The following is a 13075-nucleotide window of genomic DNA, read 5'->3' as shown; positions in this document are numbered from 1 at the left end:
CCGACAACAGTGTAAGTGGTAGAATCCTCCCTCTCGACTAGACTGTTCAGAGTGGGAGGGGTGTGTGTGGAGAGGGTTGCCAATAGTTCGAATCTTGATCGAGGCATATTCCTACTCCTTATATATATATATTTATGTATATACTCCAGAGATGTCCCACCTCTTATATATATATATATGTATGTACTCCAGAGATGTCCCACCTCTTATATATATATGTATGTATGTACTCCAGAGATGTCCCACCTCTTATATATATATGTATGTATGTACTCCAGAGATGTCCCACCTCTTATATATATATGTATGTATGTACTCCAGAGATGTCCCACCTCTTATATATATATGTATGTATGTATGTACTCCAGAGATGTCCCACCTCTTACATATATATGTATGTATGTACTCCAGAGATGTCCCACCTCTTACATATATATGTATGTATGTACTCCAGAGATGTCCCACCTCTTATATATATGTAGTTCGTCTCCTCATCCTCTCATTGTTTACGTGGAGACCCTCCCCCATTATTTACCTAGAGTTCGTCTCCTCACCACCACCACCACCCCTCCCCCATTATTTACCTAGAGTTTGTCTCCTCACCACCACCACCCCCCCTCTATTATTTACCTAGGGTTCGTTTTCTCACCTACCCTCATTATTTACCTAGAGTTCATGCCCCCCCCCCCCTCATTATTTACCTAGAGTTCGTAACCCCCCCCCCCCTTATTTACCTGGCATTTGCCTTCTCACCCCTCTCTCATTATTTACCTTCAGTTCGTAACCTCTCCCTTATCATTTACCTAGAGTTCGTAACCCCCCCCCCTTATTTACCTGGCATTCGTCTCCTCATCCCCCTCTCATTATTTACCTGGAGTTCGTCTTGCATTTTGTCGGGGTCGTACCCCAGCTCTATGGCCACTCGGTCGAGATTAGCGCGCGAGATTCTCCCCGTGCCGTCCTCGTCAAACAGCCAGAAGGCTTTCTGTAGGTCCTCCGTCTCATCTTTCTCTGTCATCTTCTTCGTCATTAACGTCAGAAAGTCATCGAAATCCAGTATACCTGCCAAAATGGAGAAAATTGTGAAAGGCGGCTGTCAAGAGAAAGTCATGATACAAAGCTGGGAGGTATGTGCGCACAGGTGAGGCCACGTCATGCTGAATTCTTATATTGCCGTCTCAAACAGGTAATATATCCAGCCATTCCTATCATATTTTCCTGCTATACTTGTGTCCAAACATACCTTCAAATATTTATTGAAGCCCCACACGACCTGAAAACGCCACAGCTTCAAATGATTTCATTTGTTGGCGTGGCCATATTATAGTTAGCAAGCCAATTTTTTATCTTAAATTTTTGAGACGGTGATGTATGAATACAGCGATATTGGGCCTCAGCCGTGCGCAGATTTTCTGCTCCGTAGGTAGGTTTTTTAAGGGGTGGATCTGTAGTTCTCAGGCCTGTCCTAATATATTTCCCAGAAAGCTAGAGATTCTTAACACGCTCCTTCCTTCATTAGCCTTCTCGGTTTGCCCCATTGTTAAACAGGTCCGCCATATTTTTTTAATACCTGATCCGCCACATTATTACTTACCGGATCCGTCGGTGTCGATCTCTGCTATCAGTCTTTTCATCTCGTCTTTCTTGGGTTCGAATCCTAACGCGCGCAGAGCTATCTGTAAATAAGTAGGTATAACAGATTAACGATTAACGCGCGCAGAGCTATCTGTAAATAAGTAGGTATAACAGATTAACGATTAACGTTGTACGTGTCTGATGTAGTAGTTTGTGATACGAGGATTCAATAAAACAGCAAAATGGGAGATTAACAAAAAGAATTCGCCAAAACGGAAAAAACAGAAGAGGAACAGAAGGATTCGGAAAACGGAGCAAAGTGCAAGGCTGAGTAAAATATATCATGTTTTTCTGAAATTAAATCATTCCTAACGAACCCTCCATATTTAAGAAGAATATTGATCCTGACGTAACTTAGCTATATACACACGTACAGTGGCGTGTATTACGAGGGTTCGGTAAAACGGAGTAAATAAAATGCGAGAGAAGAAAGAAGTTTCGACAAGACAGGGGGAAATGGAAGACCAAAGGGATTCCGCAAAACGGAGCAAAGTCTGAAATTGAGTAAAACGGAGCATGTCTTTCTGAAATAAAAAAAAATTCTACCGAACCCTTAAAAAAAGTTGTATCGATCCTGGCGCGATTTTCAACGTTCTGTGTGTACATATACGCACGAACACATACATCTTTACTTTTTGAAAGTTAGTTCATGACTAGGTTTGAACAATGCATACTAAAATGACAACTTATTCGTAACCTTGACCCCTGATCCTGACCTTGAGCTCACTGGCGTCTATCGTTCCCGAGCCGTCAGCATCGAACACATCGAACGCCTCCCGGAGATCCGCCTTCATTTCTTTCGTCAGTTCCAGGCGCGGTCCATTCTTCTTTTTTGGTTTTTTCTCCGCCTGAGAAAATATAAGCATAAATAGGAAACCGCATTTTTTTCTACTAGGAAAATGAATATCACAGTAGAAGAGAGAGAAGGAGAGAGAGAGAGAGAGAGAGAGAGAGAGAGAGAGAGAGAGAGAGAGGGATCACTGCAAAATCTATCATCGTCCAAAAAAACTACTAGTATGTTCGCAGGGTTTCAGTTTCCATATTGAAAATAAAAAAAGATGGATCCGTTGAGGCGATGTGACCAGGTGATCATATTTTCTTACATCAATCAGTACGGTATTTAGTTTAACTTCCGTTAAAAATACAGGAAATATTCATTTCTACTCAACAGCCTACATTTTGTAGTTACTGTCCTTTACACCGGAAGTAGGGGGCGTACTTACCAGGCCTGGAGGTTATAAAACTTTTACCATACTCATATTCGAACTCAGCAATGTTTGTTTTGAGTACAACTCTGAGCAAACTCCCAGCATTCGCAAAAAATCTTGAGCATGAACTCCATTCAAGTATGAGAATAATTTTTAAAAAGTTTTATAACCTTCATTTATGAGTACGATTTGGAGCCCGGAGTTTGAGTTATTAATTAACACGTGCTCAAAAAAGCTTTATAACCTCCAGGCCTGACCTAAACGTTCCCAGAAAGTAACTGTAGGTAACACTTCAAAACTTATTCTGTTGGTTCAAATCCACTGTTCCAATTTTGAAAGGTTTGCAAATTCTTAAAAAAAAAAAAAAAATGTAAGCATGTTTTTATCCAATATATCGTCAATAAATATACCCCTAGGCAGTGGCGGATTTAGAGGGGGCGCAGCCGGCGGCCCCTAAAATTTTCAAATTTAAGGTAAATCGCGGAATCTTGTTTCGGAAAACGATAAAAGAAGCAATAATTTTTTCCACTCCCGGAGAAATAAATGACAAAATCTTTTGATTTCTGAAAATTTGGGTCGTTTTATTAATTTCACCTTATCAAAATGATAGAAAATAGTACAAATGACTAAATAGGAGAAATATTTCAAGCCCCATAAAATCTGTAAAATCCAGGAGTTTTCGGGGGCTTCGCTCCCTGGACCCACTGCCTCATAAAGTAGCGCCCCCCCCCCCCCCCCCCGTAACCGCAATTCCTGGATCCGCCCCTGTTAGGCGTGTAGTTCAATGTTGTAATTCTTGACACAAGTATATGTTGTATCTATTGAGACTAATTCGAATGCTGTAAATGATATGTTTTTGTAAACAAAATGCCGATTCTTAAAAACATCTTCACTGTTTTGTATGAAAATTCAGCATTATGGCCAATCATTCAAAATTTTTATCAATAACCCTCACTTTCTTAAGTTCCATCATAAGTGAAAGTTTAAGGCAATACTTTGTGATTTATGTGCAATTTTAAAACATTTACATCACTCCTAATATATTCTTTTGAACTCTCAAATTCCGTATGATGAATGTTTCAGTATATTAAGTGCAAAAAGGTCATCCATTATTTATTTCCAATTTACTAGCATCAAACATTTCTATATCTGGATTATTAGAAAACATGAATGAATATTCATTTAATGTAATGATTGATTTTTTTGTTATGTTGAGTTAACGCCAGCAGACGAATCGAGTTTATGTGAAAAAATCGATAATATATTTTAGGTGCATAAAGGTCAAGTTTAACAAACAGGTGTCCAATAACAAGCACTATGACCCCAGTTTTTTATTTAATTTCATAATTCGTCTTCAATGTAGAAATCAAAAGTACACTTCCTAAAAAAGTGTCAATACTTTAAAAGATTTCTAATCAATAGGCGGTCAAGAAAAAAAGAACCAGGCGACACGAATAATTTTTTTGATAAACGTCAGCCTGTATCTTCCTTATCTCCAGTCCACGTCCATTGTTGTTTGTTTGATGTCTATAGATAAACGTCAGCCTGTATCTTTCCTTATCTCCAGTCCACGTCCATTGTTGTTTGTTTGATGTCTATAGATAAACGTCAGCCTGTATCTTTCCTTATCTCCAGTCCACGTCCATTGTTGTTTGTTTGATGTCGTTAGAACTCTTTGTTTTTTGTTGTTGTTTTTTAAACTTCGTAAATACAACCCTAACCCTGACGTTAGATAACCGCTTTTAGTGTAGAGAAATATGTAAGGAAGAATTCTTGACTTGCAAGACAATAATTATCTAATCCTTTGCCTGCTTTCAGGTTGAAAAGTGTTTGTAATAATTAGATACTGGTGTTACTTACTTAGATTTATGATATAGAGCAATTTTCATTGAATTCAATTTTTGATGACAAAATGACAGATGATGCCTGTTTGACTAGTTATTATACTAGTAGTAACTGATTACACATTCTGTGTAGCGGTGTCTTTTATCATGTCTAATGACCGATTTTATTCTTAAAGTAATAGTACCTCTAAATCTAAAATTTTTAGTTTGCTGTGAAAATGTGCCATTATGATAGATTTGTATGTAACTTTGACCATAGACATTGATAAAATTAAAACTAAGTTAACGATTTTATCAAAATAAAGCGGTTGGTTCTATTGAATATATAGCATTATACAGAAATTAATTTATGTACGGGAAGACAATAATGTAATCTGGCTTCATTCAGAGCCGCTGAATAGGTTTTATAACAAAAGTTTATAAACCTTTTTTTTTTTTTTTTTTTTTTTTTTGTCATTCAAATATTAAATCAAAATTTTGCAACAAAAATGACAGGCAGTACTGCTTTAAATGGACGTTTTATTAGTTTTCATTAATTGAAGGCAGACGAATACAAATATTCGTATGAAGGAACTCGGGGCGGATCCAGGACATTCCCTTTAATGAACTCGCTGTGTGTACTGGTTTAAATCTCTCTGTGTGGCGGATCCAGGACATTCCCTTTAATGAACTCGCTGTGTGTACTGGTTTAAATCTCTCGCACACAATGACTATTCAGCAGGTGCCCCCTTCACAAACAGCCTTATTGTTCGGACCCAGACACCCGGGTAACTACACAATCAGACCGGCGCACCGACCGTTAACAAGGACGCTAATTTCTTTTAATTAAGATCTCGGGGAGTTATACATTCGGGTGTCTTTCTTCTATTTATCATTATTACTTCAATATTGACAGGTATCATTTTTACAAATATGAATAACAGTCTTATATAAATATATTTATATATCACTCACGGATTTCATTGTCACAGTCAAGAAGCGGTTGTATTGTGAACTATTCGTGTACAGAATGCAGTTTCTTTTGATATTTTAGGTTTTCATGAGAGATTTGATCCAGCCCCGAACTGACTTTAAATACACTCTGTATGTCGCATATGAATCCCGAATTCCTCTGTCTCACGTAAAAACATCTCTCTCGTGTTTCTCTGTCCGTTTATTGTTAGTCTTATTTAATGCCTTCAAAACGAAAATAAGAGATGAATAAAGAAAAAATAAGATATAAAGGACATTAAACACCCCCCCCCCCCCAAAAAAAAAAATACACCCAGACATCCACCACGAATTAAGACCATTGGATTTTTTAAAAATTGAAAAGACATTCTGCGAAAATGTAAAAGAGAACAACGACCAAAATACAAAAATAAACAAATTCAAAATTTGATAACGAAAACAAAACTATTGTAACACGTATGAGAGGTAATAAACGAAGATTAAAAACAACATTAATGTTGAAGAAACTAGAAGTTTAAAAACACCTCCGTGGTTACGTTTTATAAATAGATAATTAATTACACACAACGACATTGTTAATTAGTATATTGTTAATTTTAACAATACACGATCTCCAAAACTAAAAAGCAAATCTTTCTACCAGAACACAATGGCCGATGTTCTGACGCAACATAATACCCCAGGTTTTTGTCACATTGAATGAAAGAAAAATCTAGAGAAAACAAAAGAAATTCCGGAACCTTACCATTGTCAGTGTGCGTCGTTCGTCATGCCTCGGTACTTTTCGTAAAACAATGGCTTTAACTTGTCTTGTCAAAACTCGCGAGAGACCAATGGTGCTTTGCGTGGGGAATCTTAGATCATGGCGCGGATCAATATCTTTAAAGTGAATCTAGATAACTAGAATCAAGACTTGAAATATTTAAACAATGATAAAGGTAACTGGTTATTTAATTTTTTTTTTTACTGTTTATTCATTAAATTGGATTCATATCTTATGTTTGATAATTTAATGAGTAAATTTGAAAATTGAAATTTTCATTTCTCTCAGTCTGTGACATTTTATCGAAAAATCACAACAAAGTTTTTCCACCAGCACAGACAGGAAAAGATCAGAAACCTCAAATTCTTTCTTTAGGAAATCCTGTGTAAATACTACAACGTGTTGATTGATAAGAAGCCGTGACTGCATGTACACACGCGACCTTATACTACCGCATAATAAAATGTCGATGTATGTAGAGTGTGATAACATTCAATTTCAAACATTTCGTTAGATTAAAACTAAAACGCCTTTTGTCTTGCATTTGGATTTGGTAGATTAAGAAAGGGGGAGGGGGCAGAGAGAGAGAGAGAGAGAGAGAGAGAGAGAGAGAGAGAGAGAGAGAGAGAGAGAGAGAGAGAGAGTTTTAAACCCTAACCCTGTAATGACCCGAGACTAAATTCACAGGAGTTATCTTTCTTTGTGAGGAATTTGGCGTAAATCGATTACCTGTTAAAAGAAAAATTTTGAAAAAGCAAAGCAATGAATTAATCATGCCAATGAAATTATTAGAGGATAGAGAGAATAAATAAATAAACATTTCACTTTGGTGTTGAGTGCTTTAGATGTAGTGAATTAAGAGAATTTAAAATCACTCCAACGTTGGAATCTATACGACAACATATAATGTTGGCATAGACTTGAGAATTGCCCAGAACCATCCCTGTTATACAGTGCTTATACAGAAAATATCAATCTGAATTCATATAATATAAATTGTTGGTACAAAAACGTTAATTATTTTAAGGAAAAAATGGGCATTTTGGTACCCAATTGTAAAAATCTCAAATTCTCATTTTTCAAAAAACAAATGAAGAATCAGGTACGGAAACAATTTTTACTTTACTGGTCAAAACGACGTGAAGAGGGTCAGAAATCAGGAAAACTCACAACAAATTTTTCGTATAAAGAAAACTTTACTATGGAAAGTTATATATTTTTAGAACCCCTAGAATTAAGAAAAACTCTATGTAGATTTCGAATTAGTGCACATGACCTTCGAATTGAAAGAGGAAGATATGAATTTACAAAATTCAATTCTGGCCAGAAGATTTCTTTAGAAAGAAACAAAAGAATATGTGAATTATGTAACCTTAATTGTGTTGAAGATGAATTTCATTTCCTTACTGATTGTCCATTCTATGTTGAAGAGAGAAATATGTTTTTTAATGGTATATACAAGCTCAACAAAATTTTTATCTATCTAACAAATAAGGACAAATTTACTTGGTTGATGGTTAATGAAGACAAACCAGTAATTGTCAAATTGAGTGAATATTTAGTGCAAACTTTCAGAAAAAGAAGTGATGCTTTAAAACTGCAAAAATCATTATAGTTTATTATTCATATATTGGTATAATACTGATACTGTCCATTTACTTGTATATATACATGATTAGCAATTCATATATGTATGTACTTGTTTCCCCAACATGCTGCATCCACACGCAGTTTGCAGTCTATGTAACCTGTAGTTAATGTTGTAAACTTTCTTTCTTTTTTGAATTTCCTTCTTTATAAAATGTCTTACTGTTATGCCCTCTGGGCCCAAAATTGGAATAGAATTGGAATATAATGTTATTTCGGACTTGCGCCCATTTAAGAATTGAAAATACACGAGGGCATGAACTGGGACGCTTTACGCCAGCAGGCGTCACGGAATGCGTCATGGAATGCGTCACGAAATGCGTCACGGAATGCGCTGACGCTTCATGAGAAGTGGGCCGGCGGAAGTGTTGATGTTCATACCCTCATTTCACAGGGGCTAAACCCGTTTTGGGCCCAAACTCTGTGATACCATAAATATAGAAAGGGGTCTAACTCTGACACAGATAAAAAAAAACTAACCACTCGCTTCAAATGCCTAAAAAATCTTAAACTAGGTAAGCTATGCGTAGTTTGTCGTTTTCCTTGCATAGATTAATGTTTTGACTACTTGCATGCCAAATTTCAAGTCACTGGTTCTTAAAATAACAAAGATATACGTCATCGTTCTCTCGATTTCACTTGTTTATTTTTACTAGGACATTTACCGGTCCAGGTCACGGAGTCGTTTCTCGCCTATGACAGCAGCGAAATTCAGACTAGTATGGAAGATTTCGGACCTGTCAATTAAAATTTCACATCAATTATACGCTACTTACTTCCTCATATTTTAATAAATGTTCTTCGTGTAGACCTTACACGACTTATTTTTCCTTAGCAGCATCAACTGTTGACAAGATCTGCCATTTTAATGAATACACTAAATACCCGAAATGTCTAAAACTTTAAAGAAGGGGGGAGTGGGTAATAATAATCTAAATGAAATAGAATAAACAAAAACAAAAAATTAAAAAACCAAAGAAATAATGTTCAATTTCCTTCTCTAAGTGCAATATCACAAGAATAATGTTTTGATCAGTTTTAAGGTATTTGAGATTTTAAGTCTATCGGGTATTTAGTGTATTCATTAAAATGGCAGATCTTGTCAACAGTTGATGCTGCTAAGGAAAAATAAGTCGTGTAAGGTCTACACGAAGAACATTTATTAAAATATGAGGAAGTAAGTAGCGTATAATTGATGTGAAATTTTAATTGACAGGTCCGAAATCTTCCATACTAGTCTGAATTTCGCTGCTGTCATAGGCGAGAAACGACTCCGTGACCTGGACCGGTAAATGTCCTAGTAAAAATAAACAAGTGAAATCGAGAGAACGATGACGTATATCTTTGTTATTTTAAGAACCAGTGACTTGAAATTTGGCATGCAAGTAGTCAAAACATTAATCTATGCAAGGAAAACGACAAATTATGCATATATTACCTAGTTTAAGATTTTTTAGGCATTTGAAGCAGTGGTTAGTTTTTTATCTGTGTCAGAGTTAGACCCCTTTCTATATTTATGGTATCACAGAGTTTGAGCCCAAAACGGGCTTAGCCCCTGTGCCTCATTTAGTTTCAAAAATGAAAATTATTTTTCATATCTACATTTTGCTCACGTTTCTGTCGGAATATTCACAGCTTTTAAAATAATCGTACTATATTTGTCAAGATTCATACGCACATCGTTAACATTCATGAGGAAATGGTTATCATTTCAATTCGTAAAAATATCGAGGGTAAAAAGATTGCAGATGTAAATAATAAATCTGTGAACTGTAACGCGTTGTTGTAGTCCCGTTGTGGTTATGGTTGCGGTTGCGGTTGCAGTTATGGCTGCGGTTGTGGTTGAGGTCATCCAGCCAAGTGGTGATCGCCGTTGCTTAACTTGCGTGATTAAGAGATAGACTCTACAACATCACTAGAAAAGCTGGTTCTGTAGCGAGACAATATTCGTCCCCTCTATACTGTCCGCTACACAAACAACGGAAGATGTTCCCTCTATACTGTCCGCTACACAAACGACGGAAGATGTTCCCTCTATACTGTCCGCTACACAAACCACGAAAGATGTTCCCTCTATACTGTCCGCTATTGTATGGGGGGGGGCTATTGTAGAGGAGGGGGGCTCTGTACTGTCCGCTATTGTAGGGGGGGGCTATTGTAGAGGGGGGGGGGCTATTGTAGAGGAGGGGGGGCTCTGTACTGTCCGCTACAAAAACGACGTAAGATGACAGGGTTTATCACGTCATACGACATAACACCCTCTCCAAAATCACCCTGCATGGGACTGTAGAGGGGGAGGCTATTGTAGGGGGAGGGCTATTGTAGAGGGGGCGGCTATTGTAGAGGGGGCGGCTATTGTAGAGGGGGTGGGCTATTGTTGAGGGGGCGGCTATTGTAGAGGAGGGGGACCTCAGACGGGGACGATACAGGAAAAGTTGGTCCGACAACATCAAGGAATGGACCAAAAATGTCAGATGCCAGATCTCCTCACGACAGCTGCCAACAGAAATATATATACTGAAGAAAATGTGTATATTGTATTGTTTATACTTAAACTGTGTATACCGAAACCTGTATATGTTGAAAACTGTATATATTGAAACCTGTGTATACTGAAAATGTGTATACTGTATTATTTAGACTGAAAACTGTGTATACCGAAACCTGTATATATTAAAAGAATGCGTATACTGTGCTGTTTATTGTCTTACTTAAACTATGTATACCGAAACCTGTATATACTGAAAACTGTAGATACCGAAACCTGTATATACTGAAAACTGTAGATACCGAAACCTGTATATACTGAAAACTGTAGATACCGAAACCTGTATATACTGAAAACTGTAGATACCGAAACCTGTATATACTGAAAACTGTAGATACCGAAACCTGTATATACTGAAAACTGTAGATACCGAAACTTGTATATACTGAAAACTGTAGATACCGAAACCTGTATATACTGAAAACTGTAGATACCGAAACCTGTATATACTGAAAACTGTAGATACCGAAACCTGTATATACTGAAAACTGTAGATACCGAAACCTGTATATACTGAAAACTGTAGATACCGAAACCTGTATATACTGAAAACTGTAGATACCGAAACCTGTATATACTGAAAACTGTAGATACCGAAACTTGTATATACTGAAAACTGTAGATACCGAAACCTGTATATACTGAAAACTGTAGATACCGAAACCTGTATATACTGAAAACTGTAGATACCGAAACCTGTATATACTGAAAACTGTAGATACCGAAACCTGTATATACTGAAAACTGTAGATACCGAAACCTGTATATACTGAAAACTGTAGATACCGAAACCTGTATATACTGAAAACTGTAGATACCGAAACCTGTATATACTGAAAACTGTAGATACCGAAACCTGTATATACTGAAAACTATATATAGCTAAACCTGTAGGTACTGAAATCTGTATATACTGAAAATGTGTATACTGAAAACTGTGTATACCGAAACCTGTACATACTGAAAACTGCGTATACCGAAACCTATATACCGAAACCTGTATATACTGAAAACCTGTGTATACTGTAACCTGAATATACTGAAAAATGTGTATATTGTATTGTTTATTGTCTATACTGGATATGTTTTGAATAATGTGGTGAATGTGCCAATATTAAGGGGGAAGGGGTGTACTTTACATTTCATTTTATCTAATCAGTAGGAAAAAATCAAAGTACTGAGAGTATTAAAAAACAAATAGAAAATAAGAAAAAACACTCCATGTAGTCATTTGTTTATTCATTACAGTCTCGTTACAGTCTCGTTTAAAATTCAATAACAAAAAATACAGAAATGACAAACACAAGTCAGACTGCATTGGGCATCTTGTTATTCTGACGTCATCACTGTTATTTGTGCTTAGTTGATTACTGTGACCTTCACAAGATTTTAGACATTTACCCTAACCCTGTAAATGTCTAAAAATAAAGCATGATAGAAAAAGATTTTAGACGTTTACCCTAACCCTGTAAATGTCTAAAAATAAAGCATGATAGAAAAAGATTTTAGACGTTTACCCTAACCCTGTAAATGTCTAAAAATAAAGCATGATAGAAAAAGATTTTAGACGTTTACCCTAACCCTGTAAATGTCTAAAAATAAAGCATGATAGAAAAAGATTTTAGACGTTTACCCTAACCCTGTAAATGTCTAAAAATAAAGCATGATAGAAAAAGATTTTAGACGTTTACCCTAACCCTAGCCTGTAAATGTCTAAAAATAAAGCGTGATAAAAAAAGATTTTAGACGTTTACCCTAACCCTGTAAATGTCTAAAAATAAAGCATGATAAAAAAAGATTTTAGACGTTCTATTTTTAGAACAATGATTGATGTAACACTGTTTATCTTAGTCATAAAAAGGAAAACTCTGGAAGCTTCAGTTTAGTATAAATAGACTGTAAATTTCGTGGCAATAAGCACTCGGTATGCATTCTGTAAGCACTGTACACTTTTACATCCGGGGATTGGATTGGACTTGGCGGTCGATTTGTGACAGTTTATAATCTCGTGTGTGAATTCAGCAGTAAAACACCGTGTTTGTGAACTTTGGTTAGACCCACTGTAAGTTAGTGATTTTTTCATTGATATAATTTTCTGTAAATAAATTGTTAAATCTTTGAATTGTTTGTGATTGATTTTTCTTTAAATAATAGTAAATAAATTGTTAAATCTTTGAATTGTTTATGATTGATTTTTTGTAAATTATAGTAAATAAATTGTAAATCTTTAGTTTGTTTGTGATTGATTTCTGCAGGCAATCTATCATTTTGACCCATGACATTATTATTGTTAAACAGTTTAATATTCGAAACAATACAAGATGAAAATCTTTATACATAACCACAAAATATGACGTCATTTTCTCCTCTCTCTCTCTCTCTCTCTCTCTCTCTCTCTCTCTCTCTCTCTCTCTCTCTCTCATCACGTGGGCCAAGGGAGCACCAATAAATTTACTTGTAAATCCATACATATTCCGAA

The 13075-nt window shown here is 36.1% G+C and overlaps 1 protein-coding gene across 1 annotated transcript in view; it reads right to left on the bottom strand.

Moving 5' to 3' along the window:
* Positions 1-13067, bottom strand: part of LOC125662157 (uncharacterized) — a 42612-nt gene extending 29545 nt beyond the window's left edge. Inside the window, exons 1-5 of the mRNA XM_048894332.2 lie at positions 13052-13067; positions 6384-6517; positions 2352-2483; positions 1595-1676; positions 872-1062 (exon numbers count right to left, since the gene is read on the bottom strand). Coding sequence (XP_048750289.2) covers positions 872-1062; positions 1595-1676; positions 2352-2483; positions 6384-6517; positions 13052-13067 — 555 coding nt within the window. The remainder of the gene's footprint in view (positions 1-871; positions 1063-1594; positions 1677-2351; positions 2484-6383; positions 6518-13051) is intronic.
* Positions 13068-13075: the final 8 nt, after the last annotated feature.

Source organism: Ostrea edulis, chromosome 8, assembly GCF_947568905.1.
Source record: "Ostrea edulis chromosome 8, xbOstEdul1.1, whole genome shotgun sequence".
Taxonomy (NCBI): Eukaryota; Metazoa; Mollusca; class Bivalvia; order Ostreida; family Ostreidae; genus Ostrea; species Ostrea edulis.
Note: the sequence above shows the minus strand (reverse complement) of the source record. Positions and strands in the feature narration are given on the sequence as shown.